This window comes from Pterocles gutturalis, unplaced genomic scaffold (genome assembly GCF_000699245.1).
Source record: "Pterocles gutturalis isolate BGI_N339 unplaced genomic scaffold, ASM69924v1 scaffold7012, whole genome shotgun sequence".
Classification (NCBI taxonomy): domain Eukaryota; kingdom Metazoa; phylum Chordata; class Aves; order Pterocliformes; family Pteroclidae; genus Pterocles; species Pterocles gutturalis.
The window spans coordinates 70,456-97,088 of NW_010107873.1; the positions used below are offsets into that span (position 1 = coordinate 70,456).

The 26,633-nt window shown below is 39.9% G+C and overlaps 1 protein-coding gene across 1 annotated transcript in view; it reads right to left on the bottom strand.

The window, feature by feature from the left end:
• The window catches only part of LDB2 (LIM domain binding 2), a 55,449-nt gene that overhangs the window by 24,266 nt on the left and 4,550 nt on the right, over positions 1-26,633 (bottom strand). Inside the window, exons 3-4 of the mRNA XM_010072396.1 lie at positions 22,196-22,318; positions 20,481-20,564 (exon numbers count right to left, since the gene is read on the bottom strand). Coding sequence (XP_010070698.1) covers positions 20,481-20,564; positions 22,196-22,318 — 207 coding nt within the window. The remainder of the gene's footprint in view (positions 1-20,480; positions 20,565-22,195; positions 22,319-26,633) is intronic.

Here is a 26,633-nt window from a genome sequence, read left to right on the forward strand (position 1 = left end):
TGTAAAGAAGTGAGCTAAAAAGCAAATAGGAAGAAACAATCTTCTAACCCTTTCCCTGCTTCTCTTTTTCCCTCCCCAGTCTTTTACAAGCCCATCCTGTGGTAGTTCCTGAGATGCACCAGCATCATCACACGCTACCTGGCAAGACTGCTGTCTGGTCTCGGTGTGTGTCTTGATATGTCTGTGTTGAATTTCTGGGTTAGTTGTACAGGTGAAATCAAAAAAGGAGAGAGCAATAACACACAATTGTTTCACAAAAAGAAGCCTTTCAATGGTTGTCAAATTACTTAATCCACAGACTACTTAAATGAATAACTGAGCTGCCAGCTAAAAAGGAAATGTATTTTCTGGGAAGTCTTTCAAATGCATCCATTCATTTGAAGTTCTTAATAAAAGCAATATTGAAAAAGGTCTTCTGCACGTGTATCGGTGCTACCAACTCCACTGCAGCACTGCTCTCAATGCTGTTAACTGTGCAACTAAGTGTTAAAGCTCCTGGATACCTGTGATGCAGAGAGCTGTGCTTGTAGAAGTTAATTTGACTGGTTCAAATTTTTTTCAGAAAGATTTGCCAGATTACTTTTGTACCTGCAGACTTCACGCCATACAAGGAATCACCTCCCAGTTCCATTCCAGCATCAGATCAGATATTGCCCAGCACGAAGAACAAAGTCAGTCTACATTCCATAACAGACGCTCTGTTAATATAACAGAAATGTAATTTTGTTCCCATTTGATGTAGGCTAAGTTTATATGGCTTGGTGATCCAGCGCACAAGGACCCACTACTAATGGGTATGGAAGCACAGACTTATGGGTACATTTATGCTCCCAAATAAAATAGGTGAGGCCCATTCTCCAGCCTTCAGGGCATGTGACAGAGCAGTACTTGTGTGTGCACAGCTAAGCTCTGCCTGCTGCCAGCCAAGGATGGCCTCAGTCACACCTCTTACTGGAAATCATCCCTCACCCAGGCTGCTCTGAGAGCAGTACCAAGATGTGGTCTGTGACAGTGAGGTAGCATGGGCTAAATCGTCTGAGAAAACATGCCAACAGCTCACCTGGGTAGGTATCACTGTGCCAGCTCTCATCTCAGTGTCACAGCTCTGTTTGGTTTACTAGAGGGAAATGACAGCTACATGTCTGGTGACTGGGATGTCCTATTTGTTCTCCATGGTGAAGAGGAACTGGACTAATGGGACAGACCTACATTTCTGGATTGGGAAGCCAAAAGCTCTGATCACTTGCAGACAGCGCTGTCCATAAGTTACTGATGCATACAGACAGTACGCAGTGGTCCTGGTGCTGCTGGGGACAGTGCAGCTGGTATTTCCAGAGTGGCCACCATGTCCCCAGAAGCTCACAAGACACAGTGACTGTCTCTGGAAACTCTGACCACAACAGCAATTATGATTTGGTTTTTTTATACTATTTACAAAAAGATATTTACCATTTACATCTTCTTACTTGAAGGCAATGTGAATTTTACTTCTGTCATGGGGTTTGGGTCATTTTGCCTATGCTAACACATGAGTTTTCTTCAGGCAGTTCAGTGCTTTTTTTAGAGAGCAAGGACAGAGTTTGAACATTTCTGCTAGTGTGATCACAGTAATGTATCTTCTGTCTTCAAAACAGCTTTCTAATGTGTTCCAGCCAGGACTGAAAATATCACACAAGTCACAGAACAATTGTCAAATTCTCATTATCAGCACTAGTGTCAGGAGAAGTCAGTTTTATAGGGAAGGAGTTACTGAGACCTTAAGATTCCTGTGGTGGTTTGTTTTTTTTTTTTTTTCCCCCCCCAAGAAAATTTCCTCCTGGTAGAGCACGTGGCATCCAGAAAGACCTTCCAATGGTTCCCTAAACTACTCTATGTCCCATCTATATAATAAGGAAACTAATAGTTCCATAATTTGAAATGGGTACTGTGAGGATACTTTCTGCTCTTGCCAAACACCAGTTATGTCTCAGTGAAATGGAAGCCACTGGGCTCAGTTTGTCAGTAATTCAGTAAAATATAATGGCCTGTGATACACACAAAGTCTGACTGGATTCTCTGCTGATGCCTTATGTCCTTTAACACCATCTATCTATGAATCAATGATGCTTTTATGAGCAATTTGGAGGTGTTCTGATACTATCAGAACTGAAAATTAAACTATCTAAACAATTACTACTTTTTACTGCATTTTTAAGGGATCCTAGTAATTTTTACAATCATGTTCCAGAATATTGTCCTCTTCAACACCAAAAGAAAGGACACAGACAATTGTTTTTCTTTTTTTCTTTTTTTTTTTTTTTTTTTTTTTTTTTTTTTTTCCCTGCAGCCAAACCAGAAATTTTCAAGTCTTTAAAGACAGGAAGGTATTTGCAGCTCTTGTGTGTCATCTCACACAGGAAACCATTTATCACCAAGTTAAACTTCTGTGCAAATGCCTTTTGATTTCCACAGCCATTATCTTTTGCAGCACAGATTGTTAATTGTAATTATTATCAATTAAATAAGTAACAATTCAATTACATTTCTTATAGCAATTTATGTTAAAGGGAAAAACTGTAACTTCCAATATGTAAGCAGTCTTGATGAAAAGAAATAAACATGTATTTTCAGTGGCTGAAATGGGTTGTTGTATGCTAATGTGCCATATGACACCTCAGAGACATGCACCAGCACTTCCCAGACTACCGCAATATTGGGATCTTTTTTCCCTATATGACTCTTCCTATGTTTGGCAACGCGTAAATCCAATATCATCTTTTGATTAATACACATATTTCATAATAGCATCTGAACAACTGAGTTTCTCAGCTTTTGATTGCATTTTACAGGAAAGAGTCCCTGGTAATATTATTGATCCAAAGATCAGCTGAAAGTATCCAAATGCCCATCACCCACTCTGACCAACACAACAGATTCTCAGTAAACAGCTGCATCGCTAAACCATCTCAGACACAGTCAGTCTGTGGCTGTATCCTGGTGACTGTGTCCAAACCCAAACTTTGCATGTACTCACTCACAGCGGAAAAGCATGTTTGAAAAACCTGTGCTTCCTATTGTCTGCATAATAATTTTCACACTTGTGTTTCCCACAGTTAAACGGGAATTCCTATCTGAGTTTGAAGTAGACTCCAGAGTAGATAATATTAAGCTCGACAACCTTCCCCCCTCCTAAAAATGGTAAATGAAAAAATCAAATCTCTGAGGTCTATGATATGACATCATTCTTCCTTCCCTCTCCTGGCTGCAGACTTGTAAGCACCCAGATTTTTGTTTTCATAGCTCTCTGAAACAATTTTCTTTTTCCAAATGTATTTCAGCACACAGTCCCATGTGTCTACTATCCTTTCCCCTTCTGATACTTGGTTCAAATGAACTGGCATATACAGTATTTGCTTAATCCTATGCTCCTTTGAATTGCTGTTTTGAGACTAATGCAGCTACTTTATTATTGTGAATTGTCTGCATTATGTCCTTGCCTATGTTGTTTGATTTATCTTGTTCTTCCTGAGTGGGTTAATTCTGGGAGCTGATGATGAAGAACTGTACAGCTTGGAGAGCCCTTTAGTTATCTCCACCAAAAGGTGGAAACTTTTGCTAAGAAATTTCCTGAAGTCTAAGAGATGACATAAGGTACAAAGCACAGCCACAGCCAGAGAATTCAGATCATTAAAAATATTCTGAGATTGAATTGGAAAAGTATGAGATCATTATGGCATGAGTCAATTGATCAAGACACGTGGATGAATTAGTCTGTCGACACCACTGGCCAGCAAAGCTTTAGCAGGAGTATGCTTTTTGAGACCCCTTGTTTTTAAGCTTTTAACTAGTTTTGCAGACTGCAAAAGAACCCTAGTCTCAGTGTTCTGGGAAGCAATATGGTATGTGCACTACAAAGTGAACATTTAGGGTGTGGAGAACATGAAAAATTATAGCAGTATTTTTATATTCACTAGGTATGCCTCAGTTTTCCAACTCTTCAGCAATCTGGGACTAAGTGGAGAAGTGAGTTAAACTCTTCTCTTGCTGAGAAGCAAGAAGACTACAAGTTTCTGTATCTAACTGTATAACCTGTAATTGAATGACCCATCACATATTGAAGAAACTTCTACTTAGGAAAAATCTTGTTTCAGAGAAATTAGTACTAATTGACTGCCTTCTCGCCCTTCTGCCCCTCTCCCAGAATGCAAGACCAGAAGAAGGAAGCTTTAGGAAGGGGCAGGATCCAAAGGACATTACACTAAGGCTGCTTTTTCTTAGGTGCCAATGCCAGCTTAAGCAGCACCATGCTGTCCCCACTGCGGTGTGAGCCCAGCTATTTGTGTGGCTGTGCAGCAAACTCACTGGGGGAACAGATCTGTCCGAAAAATAACCAAGGGAATAATAGGTAGCATGTGGGCAGAAATGTGTGTCTGAAACTGGTGGTGTGGGACAAATTCTGCTTGCAAAACTGGTACAGATGGCCAACCCATGTGTGGGTTTGTGAAAGCAATTGGAGAAGGCTTTCTGCTTGGTGATAGACAAAGGCATTTTTAGGACGGTGTTCTGAGCCCGAGACTTGCTGGCTTGTTTAAGGAAAGTTATCTTACTTTAGCTTTAATTACCACTGATTATCTCAGCTCCCCAGAAAGGGTCATTCTGGAGCAGAGACTGATGGTACTGTGGAGGCTTGTGGCTCTCAGGTCCAGACTCAAAAGAGGTATTGGGGATCAGCCTTACTCCACCATGGCTGGAATGCATAAGCAAGATGACATAAAAGCTGTGGATCAAATCTCTTTGGCCAGAAGCCAGGACAGGTGAAAACAGAGAAAACTACATTTAGTTCTGTATAGAATTTAAATTTCTTTTTATCTGTGTATGACTCTTCTAGTTTTCCCGGTAGCCAAATATGGTGAAGAGGAGAAAGTGTTTTTTAGAACCATTTTCCTGATGTAATTCCAAAGAATGGTCATTTATCTGGCAGGCTGAACTAAAGCAGTTCTTATTGTGTTAGAAGCTGCCCCCTGATGCAGGCAGAGTAGCAGCACTGGAAATTCACCTTCATCCACCATTTGGTGGTATTATAGTACCATGTAAAGTATTAGGGACATATAAACAGACTATGGATGTTTGGCCATTTAAGATCCAAGAGACTGTGTCAAAGTATTCCCTGAGCCTTAATACTTCACAGCCTGGTATTTTGTCTGATCCAGAGTTCAACACACCTCTGGGTTCATGCCAGGATGGGAATAGGCTGCACCCGGGCACAGAAAAGGTTAGATCTTTACTTTACACTGCTTTACTTTCCATGGTGATAATTTGCAACCCTCAGGTCTCCCCCATACTTATTTGCTTAGTGCCAAGAAGGCAAATTAAAACAAGCTGGCCATGGGAGGAGCACAGGCATAACTGAGGATGCACAAGCTTCTCTCCTGACCACTGGGTTTTACTCTATGCTCAACGCTGCATCCGCTCTGAGGAGGATCAAACCCTTACGCCAGTACCACTGACACCAGTGGAGCAACAGCTTTGCATAGCCTCTTACATCTGGCAGAGGAAAGTCCATCATCTGGGCATGACCATGTCAAAAGATCATTCTGGAAACGATTCCAGGAGCCTTCCCTCATGCAGAAGGGACAGCTTGTGTCTAGCTGCCAGAGCGGCCGCACCCATCGGGCTGTCAGCTCCACTGGGTGATGTGGGCAGCAGGCAGTGCCACAGTGTGCCGCTTCCCCCTGCCAGCACAGGAGGGTCCCTTACCCAGGAACACCACTCTGTGTTTGTTACAAGATGTGTAAGAGGTCTAAATCAAACATTCAGGGAAGAGTCTAAGTCATGAATGCTCCCTACCATTTTTTTTGTGGGGAGATCAAGGAACACTCTCTTCTGTTCACAGAAGAAAAAATATATAGAAACTCTGTCATGGTCTCTAGATAAGACTTTGAGCTGCTTAACAGCCTAGCAGTAAAAAGAAACACAATTTTTTTTCTCTTCTTATTGACGATAAAATAGCCCAAGGTCACCAATAAGCAAAATGAAGGCTCAAAATACCAACTCCATGTGCAGGCTTGAAACAAAAGTTAAAATTATATCAAATCAACAATAACTCATTCCCATGGTGTTCCACCTGCCCTCGTTAGGTTATACAGAACAAATGTCAAAGAGATAACATTCAGGAAAAAGGTGTTCTTCTGATAAGGAAAATAGCTTTGTAGCAGTTCCTTTGGGGGGAAATAAATAGTCTTCCTTCCCTCCTTTTCAAAACAGACCAGCTGATCTATTACTAGATTTATGAAAAGTTTCGCACAACAAAGTCCTTAAACTGCTATTATACTTCATTTGTGTCTTGGTAAAATAACGTCATATGGTCCCAAGATTATTATCTTACAGTGATTTCCAGATAAGACTTGCAGTTTACATGTACAAATCTGTTTTTCCTAATTGCTAGCACTGCAAACTCCTACTTGGAGTTTGAAAGTCAAGCTGTGTTACTTCTGTCTCATCTATCACCACAATAAAACACTGTACTCAGCGCTTAACAATTCTGTTGTAAAGTGCGACTCTGAAAGGAGGAACCCCTCTAATCTTTGCAAACCGCATGACTTTGCAGCACTACCAAAATAAATCAAAGAGTAAATTCTTACTTTACTCAGGCACACAAGGACCAGAGGTATTCAAGAAGGAGCTGGCATTTTTTTCAGATTTTAGCATTTTGTGAACCCATGTACACACTTCCAAGTGTTACTGGTTCTCCACGGCATTCAGGAGCTGTCCCCACATCCTGGAACACATTGTGTTATGTACCAGCTGGGCACTGTGGTGCTTGGCCATTACATCCCAGCCTCCAGTCTAGGCAGCTGGCCTCTTCCAGAAGGGCAAGTAAAGGTATTTCTGTCTACTGCTAGAAGTGTATATGGGAGGTGAGTAAAAAGAGACTGCCATTTCTCCTGCTAGCTGACAGAGCAAATTGTTATTACCAACTGTGATCCCAGTATGCAGGAAAGCAACAATAGCATTTTCCTGTGACAGAAAGAATAGGTATACAGAAGCATACATTTTTGTTAATACAGAAAAAAAGGAATTCAATAGTGATAAAGATATCAGGCAAAAAATTAGGAGAGCTGGTCTTCAAGCTCATTCCTGGTCTGTGACCATGGTTGTACCACTAAATACAACATAAGAAAAAAAAAAAAGGATGCAATAGTACCTATATTTAAGCATTCAGCTCTAAGAGTATGAGACATGAAAGTCCTGCTGAGGCACCTGTGTTTCACCTACCTCGGTTGAGGTGAGCCTGGGACATACTCAAACAATTCGGAATTTACGAAAGTGTGCTTAAGCCCCCTGAAGCCATAGCAACCCTAGTAAACTAAATGTGCCTGCACTGTTTGCTGGCAGTGAGGCCAACTGGAAGGGAACGGCCCACCTTCATAACGTTAAGCGTTCTCATACACCAAGACAGGAGAGCGCATACAAATTGCCTGCCAGCTGCCTGGACTCTACATCACACCAACTCCTGAATTGTGCCCGGGAATTATTTGAGAGTCTGCAAAGCAGGCCAGGGACAGCTGTAAAAGAGTATAGACATTGCATTCAGGTACCTAAGAAGATTGCTAGATGCCATTTAATATACAAGGCTGGACGTTAGACAAATGATCTCTAAGTCTGACAGACCTGGATGGCTTAAGCACATAGAAGTACAAGTTGAGTACATAGAAGGGCAACCTGGCACCTTCACTCCAACCTGCTGTTCAGTGACTCTTCAATAAAAAAATGAATCCTGAGAGCAAAGACTGGAGCATAGGAGTCCTCATTTGTAGTCAGCCATGGTCCCTGTCACCTCAGACGATCTGGCTCCTTTTTGTATTCTCCTTTCTGACCCAGGGAGCCATGCCCTCCTGGCTGCATCATGGCCCAGCTTGCTCACAGCACACAGTATTTTTTTAGCCTGTTCATGGTGCATCAGCACATGAGGCTTTGAACTCTCTCAGGTTAAGGAGGACATTGACCCATATGTCAAGATTTCTGGGCAAGGGTTCTGGAATACCAGATAAAGCCAGGTGTCACTTACCAACTCCAATGCTGTGCTGTAAAAATAAACAAAAGAATGGCTGGCTGAAACCAGCATGGCGCAGATGCCTGTGGTGTCCCAAGCAAAGAACTCCAGTCAAAGATAAGCCTCAAACTGAAGGCTGCAGTGAAGCCCCTAAGCCTGACTGTAGCTTTCTGTCCTTCTCGGGATCCTAAAGCTCCTCACCTGTGCAATAGGTATAAAACCTTTATGACAATGTTGCTAGAACAACAAAATAAAAATTGCAAAAAGATCAGATACTATGACGATGGGAGTACAGGTAGATCTAGATTTTTGGAGTCTACAGAAACTATGAGAAGGCATAACAAAATCCATTACAGGAAATGGCTTGACTATGCTAGAACATTCAGGCATGTTTTAATGATGTCATGGACATATACTTTAGTAAATGTACATGGCTGAACTTTCTTCTCCTCTTCAAAGTTATTTCTATTTTATAATAGCCACAACAGCCTGCGGGCAATGCATTTTCTTGTACTTTCTGGATGGCTGAAGTCATCTGGTTTTCCTGATGCTACACAATTCATTCAAGGTGTTTAATACTGATAACCAACCACAGTTGCACTCCCTGGACTTTCCCATTGCCTCAGTAACACACTGCCTAAAAAGCCCAACTAATAAAAGGTTTTTTTCCAACTAAAACTGGGGAAAACACAGAATTTTATATTCATACAAAAACACCTATATGATAAACAAAACAAAAAAGTCATCATAGCTTAATCCCTTCTGGGTTTTGTTTAATTTTTTTGAGTGCTCCCAAGTGGGAGGTTGAACTGTTCATCACCAAAGGCGTTTTCTGCACAATCACAATTTCTATGATATTCTATAGATTCATACAGCCTTATTTATTAAAACACAGAGAATTGAGTGTTATTAAATGCATTTTTCTGAAAGCCCCTGCAGATACAAATAAAGTAGGTAATGAGAAGAAAAACTGCCCAGATTGCCTTATTCCCAAGATATAGATCATCTTTAAGCTAGATTGTGATGACAAATGGTTGTTTTCACCTTTATATACATCACCTTCCATTATTATACTATAGATGAATAACTTTTTGGACTGTATCCATAACTAGCCTCAGATACTGTCCCAAGAACTTGATTCCAGCCTTACTAGTAGGAAGCTGAGCAAAGATGAACTGTTTTATTGTTTGGGAAAGCCTATGTTTATGTGCCTAAAAGAAATGAGTGTGAGTAGAATTTAAGCAGCCCAGCTTTGTCAAAACAAGCTTGAAGAATATTAAATGCATGTACTTTTCCTCTCAGTTTTTTTCCCTGTTTTGGCCTGATTTTTTTTATCTCTCTATAATTCCACTGAAATCAACAACCCTCTTGCGGTTGATACCCTCTGAAGTTCTTTCTAATCTAATTCCTGTCCAGAAAGAACAAAACTTTGAACAATGAAATCAAACACTGGAAGTTAAAAATGTAAGCTCCCTTTAGGTTCGTGTGGAGTATAAATTAGAGGTAAAAGCTGGCATGATACCTCTGACTCAAGAAGTATTAAGCAGCCACAACTTCCATTTAAACAAAGGAGTTATCAAGGACCAATAACTGCCTTCATGGCAGGTGTCAAAAAGGCTGCTTCCTTCTTTAATTTCCCTTAAAGGAAATGGAGAGAAAAAAGCTCTAGTAGAGAGAAAAACCTAAAATATCACTCCAAACCAACCAGCATTAAAAAAAGTATTTTGTTTTATATTTTGACCCTTCCTATGATTTCTTTGGTTTTCTAGTTTTTCTGTCATCTTCAGGGAAATGGTCTTTAGCAGAATTCGGTGCAAGAAATGTGGGATGACAGTGTAAGCAGAAGAATGAGAGCAACTTTGTAGACAGCATCCTTCCCAAGCCCTCTGGGGGGCTACAGTGCTTTGGCTTATGTGGGTACATTTTGTTTCTGTTGCTTTTCCTCTTGCTTCATGTATTTCTAATCTCTGCTGCAGCAGTCAGTGAAAAGGAAAGCTCTTGAAGCTTTTGTGATACTTTTTTTTTTTTTTTTTTTTTTTTTACTCCAGAAGGAAGCTAGCTATTTCCCTCTAAACTGGGTTCGTACTAGAAGGGTCTCAAGCAGCGCATGGCTGCTCCCTGTGGTCTCACCAGCACTGCGCTGATTGGCAGAGGCTCGGGAGCAAGCCTTCGAGGTCAGAATATGAGAGTGTCCACATGTCCTTTGCTGCTGCAAAGTTCACTGATTAATCTGATAGTGTTCCTTGTATTTCTAAAGGTAATTAAATATATAATCACCACAGGAGAAGCTTTGCACTCACATCACTCTGGAGAGGGGCCACTTCTTTCTGAGATGTTATTCCAGTTTGTGTGCTTGTGTAATTGAAAGCAGATTTTTTTCCTTACCATTTATTATAGGAACAGGAAGCTTACTTTAGGTAGCAAAGTGGCCTACAGTAGGAATCTTAATATTAAAATAAGACTATAGGAACCAACCTATCTTTATACTAAACTAGAAAGAATTTGAAGAAGCTGAGAAATAAAGAGACCAGATGGTCTTCAAGATACAATTAGCTATGAAAAAGGTGCACAAAAGAAACAAAAAGTGTCATCAATACGATTTTGGTGATAACATTGAAAGATTCCAAGTATATACATCTTCTGAATAATTTTTCATTCTCCTTACACTGTTAGCTATCACAATGAGAAAGCTGTATTTCATGTTCTATTTCTTATTGCAATTATTTTCATAAAATTAATTAATTTTAAAAATTACATTGTTCAAGGGCACTTGGCATTAGATTATATGATATGCTCTCCTTTGTATGCATGAACATTTCATCTCACACACTGGGAAAGAAAATCGGTAAGGCATCCAAGGATACACTGGAATACCACCATGATATTAGGAGAGTTATAAAAGACAGAGACTTGCTATTAAAATAGACTACCATATTTCAAATGACACCATAGCTCTAATACATCTTGTCAAAAGCTAATCAGTGGCAAGGTCTGATTTAGTGTTTAGAAGATTGAAACTTTACTTCCTTTGCATATCACTATCAGAAGATTATTCCATTTTACATTTCATTACTTTGATTGGAAAGTCTCTAGAAAGAAACCTCTGCCTTCTTGTAGACATGGGATCTACATTACATTGTGGTATACAAAGTGGTAATACTCCTGACGCAGCTGGTGCAGTGAAGCACCAGAGTGAGACAAGGTCTGCTCTGGAGAGTACTGTGATCTCTGCCTAATCACCAGCACCATTTTGTTCAGACTGTGCTTGTGCTTTCCTTGGAGGTTTTGATCCAGTGTGGCTGGGTCCAATCCTGCTTTATAAATGAGACGCTATGAAATTTAGGCTAGGGAAAATGGCTGTGGGCTTTTTTTCATGTGCTTCATACTTTAGAAAATCATCTTATCTTGGGTAGAAATGGTGCACAGTCCCTTAATTAAATCAGCTCTAAGTTTTGCCTGAATGATTAATAAAATGAGAAAATTCTCTGTCTTGCTATGAAAGCACTGTTCTTTTGTATTTCTGCACTCTTTTCTATTCCTAAGCCCTTTCTTCAAATCAGATACCCAAGTTGATATTTGTTCCTTTGGGCTCACCTAAGAACTATAATCTGTGGCTAAATCAAGTTAATTTTCTTTTGTCACAAAACTCCAAAACAAAACAACAAAAAACAAGCAATAAAAACAACCATTTGTTGTTGTTGCTCATGAAGCGTGGCATTTTCATGGCTAAAATTGCCCAAGGGAATGGAGAAATTAATTTCAATAAATTGGATTTTATGGGTATAAAAGAACTTGGAATAAATGAAAAACTATGAGATGACATTTGGATCAAGGGAGATATACCCATTGACTTTAATGGATGTTGAACTGGATCTTTGATTAACAAACTGCATTATTATGAAGTAACAGTGAGGCAGCAACACCAAATGGAAAAGGTAACAAGGTACAGGATTAAGGAAGAGATTTGGAATGGGGAAGAATATTCCATACAGCACAGTTTTCTAGCTTTGAAGAACAGAATACCAGAAATGGCACAGTTGAGGTGGGAACCTGTGTTATCATTTTGATAATGATAACACTGCTCACAAGCCTCATGTATGCATCAGTACAGGTCTGGTTCAGCACCTCTGCTCATCAGCACTGCCTGTAGATTCCACATGGCATCCCATGGGTCTACCTTAGGTAAGGTAAACAAAAAATCATGGGCTTCTGTTTATTAATTTGATACATCTGTTGATATTTCCTTTAACATGAATGGAAGGTATGCTTACAAATCAAAAGCAATGCACAGATTTGTGCGTTAATGACCACCAAATAAACATTGATATTCATATATGTGTACGTACAGCTATGAAACAGTTTATTAAAGTTTTCTAATAGGTTAGTACAAATGGAGAATATTTCCAATTAACCAGTAAATTACTAAACAGTATGGTTCAGTTGGTACCTACAAAAATGTGCATTCCATTTATATCCATATGTACATATATATAGATAGAATTTTGTTTTTCATTCAGAACCAGTGCAATAAATCAACCTTTTCTCTTTCTGCTTATTTTGTTTTCAATTCAAGCTGTTTTGTAGATCATGGTAATCTGGTATGAGCAAGAGTCTGCTCAAAATTGTACTTCTGAAAGTCAGTAGTCACTCAACTGAAGTGAAAAATTTTTAGCGCTGTGAGGCCATAATAGGTCAGGCACAACTGCTACAATGTTCTCAGATCCAGAAGTAAGAAAGGGAAATGTACAGCTCAGGTTCTGTAGGATTCTCCAGCACTTTCTTGTCTTCTCCTTTCAGTGCTGGCAAATTTGGAGATGAGGTCTAGCTTCAACACAGATGTCAGCTGATATGAATCCATGCTGCTGCTCTCTTCCCTGCCCAGAACAAGTAGCACTCAGGGAGCTATTAAGGATGGCCATCATTTGGGCGAAAAGGAATAGATTAGATTTTTTCATCAGACCAGTCTCCTGACCCAGCCCGGACAGTGCTTGCACCAGTACAAGGGAGGTGACTGGAAGACATATTTAGCTTTGTGTGCACCAGTCTCTAGAACCAACAGAAAGCCTGGACTATTATTCACTTTTGAAATGCTCACTCCATTTTACTGCTTAGAGTAGGGTTTCGGTTTTTAGGGTTTCTGTTGTGACTATAAAATGGCGAGATCACAGAAGAGAAAGTGGAAGCATATGGACAGACTGAATGACACAAAGTGGGGAGGCACCCTCCATACAGACAAGGATCAAGGCATCACACAAGAAAGATGAGAACTTTTCAGGAACATCCTAGAAACAGGATCAAACTCGAGAGCCCAAAACAAACCTCCAATATATGCAGGCACGGAAAAGCCAAATCTGATCTTGAGATGCATCAAAGGTGTCTCCAGCAAAGACGGGTAAGCAGTAATGCCATTTTCCCAGCAGAGGAAGGGGAAGGGACAAGCAGGCTATCCAGTAAAGTTAACTATGCACAGAAAATTATTTTAAAAGATTATATGACCTAGTTGCTTGGGATATCACAATAAACAGACTCATGAAATAATCTTTCTGAAGATTAAAAACATGGGTGCTCTTTCCAAACCAAGAGCAGACCATAGGTCTGCCATAAGCTTTCTACAATGAATATTTTAGGTTCTAAAATAACTGCTTCCAAGAACAAAGATTTGAACCACCAGCTTTGTATTAAAGCCTATTTCTTGACCTCTTCTGAGCATCCACCCCTCCTTGCATAACAATTTGCACCAAACACCCATGGATATTCAATATTAAACAACTAATTAAAATTTTTGCTGTTTTCATTACTTTGAACAAGAAGCTGATTTTGGCGTTTTCAGGTCTTCGTACAAATCATACCTCTGCAGCTCTCATTCCTAAACTTAATTAATAGTTATTATTATTTATGATTGCACTGCATACTAGTCCAAGCTTTAATTTGGTCTAAAAAGAGAGCCTGTGGCTGTGTTCTTGGACTTTTTTTTTTCATCTTTTCTCTTTTCTTAAATAACATTATTAGTTCAGATCTTGTAGCTTGTTTTTACATGGCTAGTGCTTTGTCTCTCTTTTTCTTCCTTTTACCCTTCTGATTTTTTTATTTTTAAACTGCTCCAACCTAACTTCATTCTGATTTCTTACTCATGGATGCTTCAAGGACTCACATTGCTGATTATCATCCTTCCATTCTCATTACTCCAGACCTTCATTTTATTTCAAAGGTCATATGGTCTGTATGTCTGTATGTCCAGTGGGCATGGTAGCCGGCTTCTGTTCACACACTTCTTTCTCCTAAACTGATACTCATGAGCCTGGCAGTGCCCTTCATGTGAAGACTGGCCATTACTGTTAAAATATTCCATTTCTGCTAAAATCCCAATTTGTTCTCTGATCACTTGCACTCTCTTCCCATTCCCCATTTTTCACCGACTTCTGAAATTCCTGCTATCCACAGTCACAGCATCTTTTTTTCTGAGCCATGAGAAGCAAAGCAATCACTACTGCACTAGCTTGCCGTACTCTCCAAAGTGTGGTTTAAAATTGCCATCTGATTTTTTAAAACGCTATTGGGCTTGCTTCATCTTTTTTTTTTCTCATGTGCCACAATTTTTCCATCTTCATTTGTTTTAAGGAAATGCTTAGCGATCAAGGGACAAAAAGCACACCATTATTATTGTTAATAATATGAATGTTATCTTTCCAACCCACGTCCTATACAGAGATTGCTTCAGATTCCATCTTCTCTTCAGAAAATTTCCAAGTTGGTGCTTCATTCTCTGTCCATCCCATCTTCTGCAACTCTCCTGTCCCTGCTCCCTTGTCCACCCACTCCATCCTGACCACTTCTTTTTTAAAAATTTTGCTGTATTGTTTTCTCTGATCTTTCCTGCTTATGATGGAATAACTCTTGATATAATTATTCTGTGATGTTGTATATTTATTAAAAAAGTGAAAAGCTAACATTTGACTGTATGAGCTGCTGCAAAGCATGCATTTCTTCTCATTAATAAATTCTGAAAGTGTAACACCATCTATAAAGCATTAGATGCATTAAAAAGAAGAATAGATCATTACTAAAATAAATGCTAAGAAATTACATTACCAGAAAACCTTGGTAGAATCAGCTAATTACAGCTGGCACAGATAGATTACAAATAGCCAGCTATAGTCACCTGAATCCTTCTATGAGAACTCTGATTTTGACTGCATTTTCCTGGGGAGAACTGCCCAAAGCTGAATTGGTTTAGGTTGAAAAATTCCATCATTTATAGAAATAAAATCTACAAAAAGTTGTGTCTGCTTTCAGCATCTCCAGTTCTGAGGCTTCTTTAAAATTTTGACAGCTTTCATAGGAAAAGCTCCAGAATTATTAAATGATCCAAACCCCCTTCTTTAAGTGCTTGTGAGCCCTTAATAGAACTTCTTATTCATATCCATTAGGATACTGCATCTCGCTACATGACCAAATCCTCTGTTTCCCTGTAGGACTTCATTCATTACCTACTGAAGACATGGAAAGGTGGCAGAAGCGTGAAGCAGGGAGCTGAGGAACAAGAATGGATGAGCTTAGAGTAACCCAATGCTGCTTTAACAAACTGTCCCTGTCCCTTTCCCCAAACTCTACTGTGGTATTAAGTCAGGAAAATGCATTTTCAGCAGTGTTTTCCCAGAAACACCTTTTTTTCAACTATATAGCTAGCCTGAGACAACAGACTACATGCAATGGCAATAGTTTTGTTATTAGTATACGGGACAAGATGAAATTCCAAGTGCTCTGCCACATGAGGCCCGTGCTTTCCCAAAACAGCCACCTCCCCTTAGCTGACCCCTCCGAGTGCCCCGGTGCTTGTCTGTGTGCCTCAATGCCACACATGAACACCAGGATGACAATTCCTCTTCAGCTGGTAGGTGCTACGCAGCCATGAACATTTGCAGTTGAGATACTAGAATGAGGCTGCAGAGAAGCCTACAAGGAAATGGGTACCATCGGAGCACTTGCTACTGAGCGAGTGCTAGTCACCCCGTGCACCATATGCATGGAGGAATCTGTGGGACACAATGCATGATGATGTAGCTAGGAGAGGTTGACATAATGTAACTCACAAAGGGAAACAAATTCATGTTGTATGGGTGACTATAAATACAGCGTTTCTTTTCTCTGTGTACCTAACTTTGCATCCTTAACATGCTTGCATGTAATCTTTCTCTTTCTTCACCGAAGATACACAAACAGCTGTAAAATATTGACCAGATAGCTGCCACAAACACTTACATATTAGGAGCAAAATAGCTCCCAAATGATTTGAGTTTGTATTCTTTCTATGTGTGAAACCATATTTAGAAAAGCAAATTTCCATGCACATCAAAGGAAGCTGTTCCGTGCATGTCTGTTTAACATGTGCAAAAGAAAATTTTGCATACACAATGGGTATACATACAAATGGATTTTGATTGCAATGTAAGTATTGCCTTTAGAAAATTCTGTCTCCTTAAATAATTCATGTTATCGTCTTAGGAGAAGAAATCCAAAAGTATCTAGTGAGGAACCAAATTAGTGAAAGTGAGGATTCAGAAAATATTGTCCCGGCTCTGTGTTGCAAGAGTAACAATTCATTACTAGTTTACACAAAACAAACTGGATAATCTGTAGCTCAGATAAGCCTTGGTTAATATAGCCATACAGGGTGTAAGGGGAAATGGGACTGTGCGTTCCCCTGCCTAGATGCTTCGCCTGATGCAGAGCGGAAGGGCTCTGCCACACTAACCCTCACTTTGCAAAGTGCAGATGCAGATACGGCACCGTTAACATCAATAAACTGGCTACCGGAGCAGATGACAGTGTGAGGAGGATGCAAGAGCTACACCTGGGGAAGAGCACCATGAAATTGCTCCAGCTCAACCAGTGCAGGAAAGCAGAGACAAATTTTGAAAACCAGATAGGCAAGATACAACTATATTTCAAGGCTCAAGCCAGGCAGGACTCTGCCTAACTGACAGTAGGGCCTGGCTTTTTTATAATGTCGGAAATTTGGAGAGAACAAATAATTTTATAGAAAGCAGCAAGAAACATTTGAGCTCCAAATTGTGAATAGTGCTGCTGGTATAAAGCTACTGGTTTCAGAGTACATTCAAATCCATTACGCATTCAAGATCTAAATACAATAGCTGACCAAACAGAGAATTACATAGAAAAAAAATCAGAAGGTAGCATGTTGGGACTGAATTGTAGCTCAGTGGACTATGTTCTAAGTGTTATCTAAATCTTCAAACTCTGTACAGGATTCCTGTTTGTTCCTGGACTCGTACTGATTGAGGCTAGTATATAGGTCTTGGCCTTATTATCTGATAGGTTGTAATATCTACTACTTGATGACTTGATGAGAAATTGCATTTTAAAAAGCTTGATATTAATTTAAAACCTACAAGGTTTTGCTCATTATTTCTGAGACAGCCTATCCAGCTCCTAGTCAGCAGCTACAGCACAGTATGCTGACCCCATTGATGAGGTAATCAATTATGCTGGAACAAAACAAACTAGTAGCTAGAAAGAAAGGAAGCCTATGCTTTTACACAGAGCCAGAGAAAACAGAGAGAAAGAGCATTTGGTAAATGACACAGGATAAAACATTTCATTTCCAGGTTCCAAGAAGATATATTTTAAATTTGTATTAAACATGATTTACAAAATCAATGTTCTTCTATGCTGGACAGCTTTACTTGGAGTGAATGAAGACAAACCAGGGCATGCATCCAAAGCTGTGGCTCTACAGGCATGTGGCACTCTGGAATGGAGGTTTCCATGCCAGCAACTACAATTATCCCAGCTAGCAATGATTTAGCATTCTGTGATGTCTAGAGCATAAAACCACAGGCTATACCTTTAGATCACAACCATCTGAAATCCAGGTTTAAATTCTGCCTTTAAGGAGACTGCAGCACAGGTTGCTGTTGTGTACACATTGGAGAATAAAAATTATTAATTCTGCCCATCAGTGAAGTTTTCACTTATGAGTATCACAAGCCTTTGCTGTGTGCAGTAGAAAAAAAAAATGAAAATTTTTATGCTTAGTTTGAAATCCTTATTCAAAACCATGTAACTGTGCTAATTACTGAACACTGGGAAGACTGAATTAAATATCATAAGATGCTGACTTAAAAAAAAACAAGCACAAAACAAAACACTTTAAACCTACATGCATTTACCACTTTTTTTAGTTCATGATTTTACAATCCTGAGTTCAGAAAATATTTTCATCTTAAAATTAACAAAGGAAAGTAACTGGGAAAGAAGTAAATAAAAACAGAAATATATCATTTAACACAAGCTCCCATGATGAGCTGAACATCTGAAAAAAAAAGAGCAGAATGATCAATTCCTCATTGCAAGAAAGAGAGGCAAAGACTGGCTTGGGAAAAAAAAAAAAAGATTCCTTTTTGGAATAACCACAGCAGGAGCCAGAGGAAGCTTTGCACCCAGAGACCTAATGTTGTCTGTTAAGCTAACAAAACTAGTCTGGAAGAAGAAAAAAATAAGACTTCATCTTTTCATCCCCTTCCACTTCAATGCTCATCTCCGTAGTGCTTATCTTGATCCCAGTGTTCTCTTTCTAAGGATTTTTTTCCCCTCCCCCTCTTTCTTTTTTTTTTTTTTTTTTGATGCTGATGGGGGGAGCAGCATGGGTGCCTGATGCCAGCTGCGTCCTAACAGGGACCCTGCCTTTCTCATTTGCATTGTCACATTCAGCAATTACAGAATATGCAACAAAGGACCTGGAAGGGGTCAGCGATAGAGACAGCGCTGCAAATTCAGCCTGGCCCTCCAAGCCTCGTGGAAGATGGGTAGCGAGTACTGCGCCTGGTGTGGGCCAGCCCAAGTGCTTGCTGGTACATCGGGTCATGCTAAGGGCATCAAAGACCTCAAAAGAGGGTAATGCCTTGTGCCACAGGACAAGTTGGAAAGAAAACATGGAAATAGCCTACCTAAGCCAGCCACTTGCTGCCCAGTTTGCCACAAGGGTGTAATGCAAAACTTGGCATGACTGAGGAATCTCCAGTGGGGATTTCTGGAGAGCTTGCTCTAGGATGCCTCACCACGAGACAATGACAGGGTGGCTATAGGGATGTTGCCAAAGCACAACAGTCACTCTCTGTACCAAACCACAGACTAAACTAACCATGAGAATAGAATACACGCAACACAGACATACTATTCTTGAATTTATACGTGGAAAAATTCTAATGCAACGTAGTATTCCTCTGACTTTTTATGCCGTATTCTTCTTTCAGTTACACTACTGCCCTGCACAACTCAGACTATAATCTGAACAGTAACTTTTACAGTAACACCACATAAGCAACAATCAGCAATGGCTTATCATATTGGGAAAGTAAGTGCCACTACAGGCTGTCTAGAAGATGTAGGGATACAGTGAGAGAGATGTCCCCACTCATCTCAGTCCTGCACACTGTCCTCCCTGGAATTCAGAACACTCTGGGGGTAGGACTCCATCCATACAGAGGGTATTACAAGGCTCATAGACCTGAGTGAAGCACAGCTAAAACACAGGCTGTCAGGTGCAGCTCTATGTTAGGCTGAAAATAACTGTGTTTTCTAGTGTTCCTGTTACCTTAAAAAAAAGCATCTTGAATAATTACTCACACAATTAAAAGAAATAAAATCAGATATTCTTGGACAAGTTAGCTTGCTGTATCATCGAGCAATCTGCCCCATTTTATCTGCTAATGGCATGCCTAGAAAAAAGAAAAATCTGAATTTTAACCTTGAAATATGAACTCTACAAACCCGTATTTCAGTGTATGCATTATAAGCCCACACCAGGGAATACTTTCAAAAATAAAAATAAACTTCCAAACTTTGAATGCACTTTAAGGGTCAAAAAGCAATGGGAACAAATGCATTATTTAATCATAAAAACCACACTCGATTCAGTGCAAGGCTGAGGAGGGAGCTCAGGCTCCCAGAAGCAAGTGAAGTGAGGACTGCTTTGAGGGACTGCTGCAAAAAGGGCTGGAGCTGAGCTTTCCCTCAGCCCTGCCTCTGTCTGGGAGAGGTGGGGAGGTCGAAGAGCTGGAGAAGACAGGCAGCTCTTAATAAGAATGAGCTGCCATTTTCTCAGGAACAGTGAAGCAGAGAGGAAAAATAGTGGGGAATTTCTTGCTTACAAAAAATAAAGCTGTTATTCAAAACTGAAAGTCTGTTAAAAACAGGGGCTACTCATACATTGCTTCAGCTCCATGATAAATTTCTTATCCTTTTTTTAATGGTGCATTGTTAGCAGCTGTATCTTTATTACAGTCTCTGTGTTTCTCCTTCACCCTCACTAAGGGTTAGGTCCATTTCTTACCTGACCGACACAGGCTCTGCTCTCATTACCTTGACTCAAAGCTAATAGTAACTTTTAAAAAACACTCACAGTAATCATCAGCTATGGTATGCTTACCCTGAGGTAGTTGAGGGTGAAGTTTGTCAGACCCATTCGAGTGATGTTTTTGGACAGCTGCTCCAGCACCTGAGGGTCTTGTGCCTAAACAACAGAGGAAAAAATAATTTTCACTTTGCTTTTTGTCTATTTGTTTTTCTTTATGTGCTTGGTGGAGTGCAGGGAGGGTTCTTCAAAAAGAGGTGCCACTCCTATGGAAAAATTACATGTTGATGCTAAATTTATGTAATAAGCTACAGAGTTCTGTTTACGTAGGAAAATACAAAACATTATCAAATGGGAGCAGAATAAAAACTGTTTTCCCATATCTTCCTTCTGTCCCTGCCCATTTAAAAAGATAGAGCTAGGAGGTTGGGTCATGCACAGGGGTGCAGGTGAGCAGGGCCCCACCAAACAGCTTCCTGAGGGATCACAGTACACTTAGAGCATTCCATTTCTTGGCTGGGAGTCCCAAAAGACTAAGCAGATAAAGGCAGGAATAAAGAAGGCATTGCTTTTTGTGGACAAGAAACCAAAGCAGAGAGAACTCATCAAGGCACTTTCAGCAGAGCTGATCACGTAAGTGGCATTAAGCACAGGCTAAAGAACCCTTCTGGTCTATGGCATTTCCCCAGAATTAAACAGGAAAGATGCAAGTACAGTCCTTCTCTGACCCTAGCCAAGAGCTTTACCTGTGAGACCAGCCTCCTCTTTAAAATGAGATCAATCTCATTACTAAAATTAATACCTGCTGGTTTCTGGCTAACCTGCTTCCACTCTCTTTGAATTGCAGCAGCCCTCTAAATACATAATGTTGCTCATGGCCATCCTTGTTGTCCCTTAATGGGATACTGTTGAAGAGTTCAGAAGATCAGCCCTCCAAAATAAAAGATATTCTTGGGACAGAAATGGTGGGGTGGGTTTTCAAAGGTCTTTTCTTCAGGCCTGCAATAGCATTTTCAAAAAACTCCAGGCTTAAGTTTTTTAAAATTCCTCGCTAAGAATATATGTTTATCTATGGATATCTATGTAACATGATGTCAAAATGCAGGCAGCTATTTGGGGTTGTGTTCTTACCTGCTATAAAACCATAGTCCTGCAATTAATTCTGTATATGGAACACTATTAGTCAAAATGCTTCTCCAGTGCAGAACTAAAAGTGGCAATAAGACTTTGTCCTTTGATTCTCCGCAATGATTTCCCTTATAATATTTTTATTTCAACTTGTTGAATGTTTAATATTTTTATGTTCTATTGTGTGTGTTTCATTCAATTACAAAATAAAAGTCTTGAAATGTGAAAAAAAAAGATCTGGATTAAAATTCTAGAGGTTTGTAAGTAAATAAATGGTAATTACTTATTTTCTGTCTCATGTAAGAGTTACATTAGTTTACTTCATTTGAAGACTAAATATAATTCGTACCTACCATGATGAAAATTCACTGACTTCAGTGTAGTTCATACCAATAAGAACAGATTTTGGACCCAAATCATGCAGACCACCAAACAGGATAAAAATGAAAACTATGTGCTCAAACAAAATGAAAACATAGCAACAGTGGCAACAATAGAGCACTGAGAAACACAGGAGTGATGACAGAACTTATAAATGGATATAGTTGCAGGCAAACCAAAATATTTGTAGTTAATCGCCTTGGGTGTGAAATTTGCTGGAGTTCTTCATAAACCTAATTTCATCTCTTTGCATTAGGTCAAGTGAAAAAAGGATTACTTACATGCATGGCTAGAATGCTGCGTGGGACTAATTCTCTGTACTGTCTAATAGTAAAGTGCCATGTTTTTATTCTCATAAGATCATCAAAAGTAAACTCCAAGATAAGACGTCCTTCTGTGCATACCTGGAATACATAAAATGCATGAAATAAATTCCCAGGAATTTTGTTTTCAATGGTATTGTATCATCGATTAAACACCACTCAGAAATATCAGAGCAGTATTCTATTGTTCATCTCCGCTAGATTAATTGTTTTTTGTTCTCTTGGGGAGAAAAAATGACTGTGGGAAAATGACTTCATAGGCCTTACTGCAGCAACAGTAACTTATAATATTATAGATTTTATAGCATTTTACAAACATAGACTATTGTGTGTGCTAAATTTTATTTATTGCATCAATTCTCTTCCCCTTGCAGTTCTACTGCTAATTAGTGACTGAACCTCGCAGTGGAGGTGACTGTGGTGCAACTGCACACACTTGATGTCAAGTTGCTGAACCAGTCATTCGCAACCTGTTTTAAGTTGCCCTTTCCTTACAATAGCTTGGCATATAAATTTTCCTTTCATGTCCAGCTGGAGTACACAGTGGCCTGAATGCCTGTGGCCAAACGTGATTTTTTCCCATTTTTTTCCTTCTTGTCTTTTCCAAGTATTTGATCCCACTTTTATTTTTCTTTCACTTATCTACTTTTATTAATCCCTGATTCCAAGGAAAGCCAGATGGGGTATCTGCCATCGGGCTGTATAAGCTGCATTGCCATGGAAGGTTTGAGAGCCAGGGGAGCAGAGTGGAGATTGTGGTCACGGACAATGGAGCTTCTTCCACAAAAAATGGCTCACTCAGCTTTGTGAGGGGTCTTGTCTAAGAAGGGGGAGGAAAAAATGGGAGGAACAAGTGCAGAAAGTGGCTACTGCCTGGGAATGAAAAACAAAATAAATTACTGGGGACTTTTAAACAAAAATCCACAACTTTATGTGGAAAAACTGCTGTGGCTGTGGTCTTCTTTAAGGTGCAAAATATGCTCTCAGCATGGTAACCTTGACTAGCGGTGCCGTGGAGTAGAGCAAATGATGCCTGATCTGAAAATTAACTACATCTGTTGTTGATTTTTTTTTTCTAAATTGGATGTTTAGATTCACAACTCCTGTTCTAAGTAAACTTGCAAGCGCAGGGTAGAGAGGTATTATGGAAATAGGGTGCAATGGCTTTCAAAAGAAAAGGTTTCTGCAACTTTAATACACCTAATATTTGATTGATTTGATTGATCTAGGCATCCTAGATACAGTTGAGTCTGTTGAGCCTTTTTACAAGCCCCAACTCAGACTTGACTAGTTCCCACTTGGGCAATGTGTGGCTTTTCTGGTTAACTGTTCACTTAATGTCATAATAGTTTTTCCTCCTGGTTATTTCTGCAAAAGCACATAGGTGATTTTAACAGGCATACTATACGGACAAACTACTGTAGACCTTGAAGGAGAATCTTGCAACAGGTTCTCATCTCCCCTTTTCAACACACCTTAGTGATGCCTTCAAATTTTTCATCTGACGTATTTTGTCATTTGACCCTGATTTTGATTTCACATCACTTGCACTATGATGAGAAATTACACAGGGGTACACATACACACACATAAGGATTATACAAGAAGAAAAACATTTTATACTAATGTTACTGTGTTGAGGCCAAAGATCCTGATTACTGACCAGTTAACATGAAAATATTTCAGGTTTAAAATATTTTTTATAATAATACCTGTGGCTTCTCAAAGTTTCTTCTCTTAAGCTCAAAAACCCACAGCTCTTAACAAATTTATTTTATGCACTGGGAGTTAACAAATTCTAACAGAAAAACTGAAACACATTCCTTGTATCACAGTGGTAAAAATTTATACATCTTATAAAGGAATTTAACTTCCTTACATAGAGCAGAATTTTACGCATTGCTCTTAATCAATAAAATTGGTGCAGTTCTTATTTTAAATGGGCTTTTTTTTTTTTAAAGCTGCCTTTTACATAGAATCCAAATATTCAAAAGGGTCTCCAATTAAGAAAACATTTTCTGTTGTGCTGAATTCATGTTACCGTACTGTGAGCTCTGACATTTTGTTTCTGTGGTAACCAAAATCAGCTGATTAGTTGGCATGGCAACAGAAAAGATGTAATCCCAGCAGACACACTCTAATCAATGCCCCCAGCACAGATGGTCTCCGGAGGATCAACAAGAAAGAGGCTGGCAGGCATTCAGTATATCACGTGGTTGCTCTAGACTAGGCCAGGAAAAAACTAAAAAAGAACATTTCTCAAACTAACCAATAGCTTTTTAACCCCTTCACTGCACTTATTAATTGTAGGAATTTCAACCACTCGCACCTATGAAAACCAGTTTTGGTCCTATACCTTATTGTTCAAAGTCTCTCTCCCCTGATACCCGGAATCTTTTAGAATTCTTCCCCTTTTATTAACTACCATTTCTCAAACCTGAGTCGTTGCTTGAAAAGAAGCCTAAAGCTTACACAAATCTGGGAGATGTCTGAGATTGTTAGTAAGGATTAAAATCAGAGAGTTTCAAGGGATTCACCTATAAAATCCAGCTTGATGGCCCCACTGCTGGGTGCACGATGAGAACGGTTCGAACACGGGATGCTCACTGCTCTAGTGGTGAGGGCAAAGCTCGCCTCTGCCAATCTATTGGGAAATATAAACATTGCTAACCGCAGGAAAACAGCTTGCCTGCGCATAAAGTTGGAGTGTCGGTAAACACAGTAAAAACAGAGACTGAGGACTCCTAAAGCTTTCATTAAACTGGAGAAAAAAATTGAAGTATTTCCCAGGTAGAGAAACATGGTAGTCGGGGCTTCAGTCTCTTCTTTTAACTCATTCAATTCATGCCATTGATCTGTGTTAAATTCTTTATAGTATATATTTGTACCTTGACAAAACAATTTTAAAGTGTGTGACACTTTACAAGGACCTCTTGCCCTCTAGAGACAAGCTGGACTATGCATATTCTTACTGTTAGGCATGTTCTAGCCATATTTGTTTGAAAAAAATTGGAAATGCCATTTTATATATTCATCCAAAACTGCAGCATGCAGTGCATTGCTCTAACTAGGAAAATGTTAAAGGGAATAAAATGCAGCTGCGGATTCCTGATACAATACATGATGAGAACTGTTTCAGTCCATTACATTAGAAGTTAGTGAACTTGCAGCTTAGAACTTGTGAAACTGAAACTTTTACTAAAAAATACAGGGGGTTTTTTGCATTATAAAAACCCTTCATGGTGGTTTCACTGGGTCAAATTCTGACATGATCTAAGGAGCTACACAGTCCATTGGAGGGTTGATTGTTACAGGAGGTCTGCTTTGTTCCACCACCGATGCTGTGAGAGTAGGAGTTTACCTTTGGGTACAAGATCCATGCCTTCGGCATCTCTTCTAGAAGTTACACATGCACAGCTGAGACAACATTTGTCTCTAATTTATATCTGAGAGAGTAATATATTCTTGTCTTCCTTATTGCACCAACTACTGTGTTTTATTTCAAATTCACTCTTACTAACACAGTCATATTTTAAACATACAGCCATTAAAAACTCCTATTTTTTCTCCTAGATACAGAGGTCTATACCGGAATCCGCAACAGAAGCATCAGGGCTGAAGCAGGCTGTGCGCTGCCAGGGCTGCAGCAGATGGAGAGACTCACTGCCCACGACAGGATGGTGCTGCGGGAGGCGACTGTGGCCCCCCTCCCATGAGGTGTGTGCCCAGCCCGGTCCCTGCTGCTGGTCTGTCATTGACTTGCTGGATATTAGCCTCCTTGCCAAAGTAACAACACTGTAATGTGCTGCCATGATAAGTAAAATAAACTAATTGAATTGAGAAAAGCGTGTTGTATTTACTGATTCAGGAAAAGAAACCCCAACGTTTTATTTGCTGCTGCATTAGAGAAATGACACAAAAATCGCTTTAGGGAGCTCGGCAGAGAAGCAGCTACTGTATACCCTCATCATGTCCTCTGCACACAGCCAGCACACACAGCTCCTTGTGAGCAGGGAGGTGGCAAAGAGGTGCTACCTAGGAATGTCTGGTTTCTTTGCATCTTTCTCTCTCTCTCTCTCTGTCTATGTAAGTCACAGGGGCTGGAGTGGGAGAGCTGGAGCGATGACACCGCTGAACACACACCTCCCAGCTCACTAGTGCTCCACACACCTTCCATGGCTTCCTTTCGGGTATTTTTGAGCCCCACTCCAGGAGCCATGAAGATGGCAGGGAAGACACTATGAAGGGATGGGACTCACATACGTGCTAAAAGAGTATAAGGAGTGTAAGCCACGAGAGCCCTGGTCACGACACTGGCAATAGCTGGTGCCTTTTTGACTGGAAAACCTCCACAGTCCTGCAGGTCAAGGGGAACAGGGATGGGTTATCTCTTCCT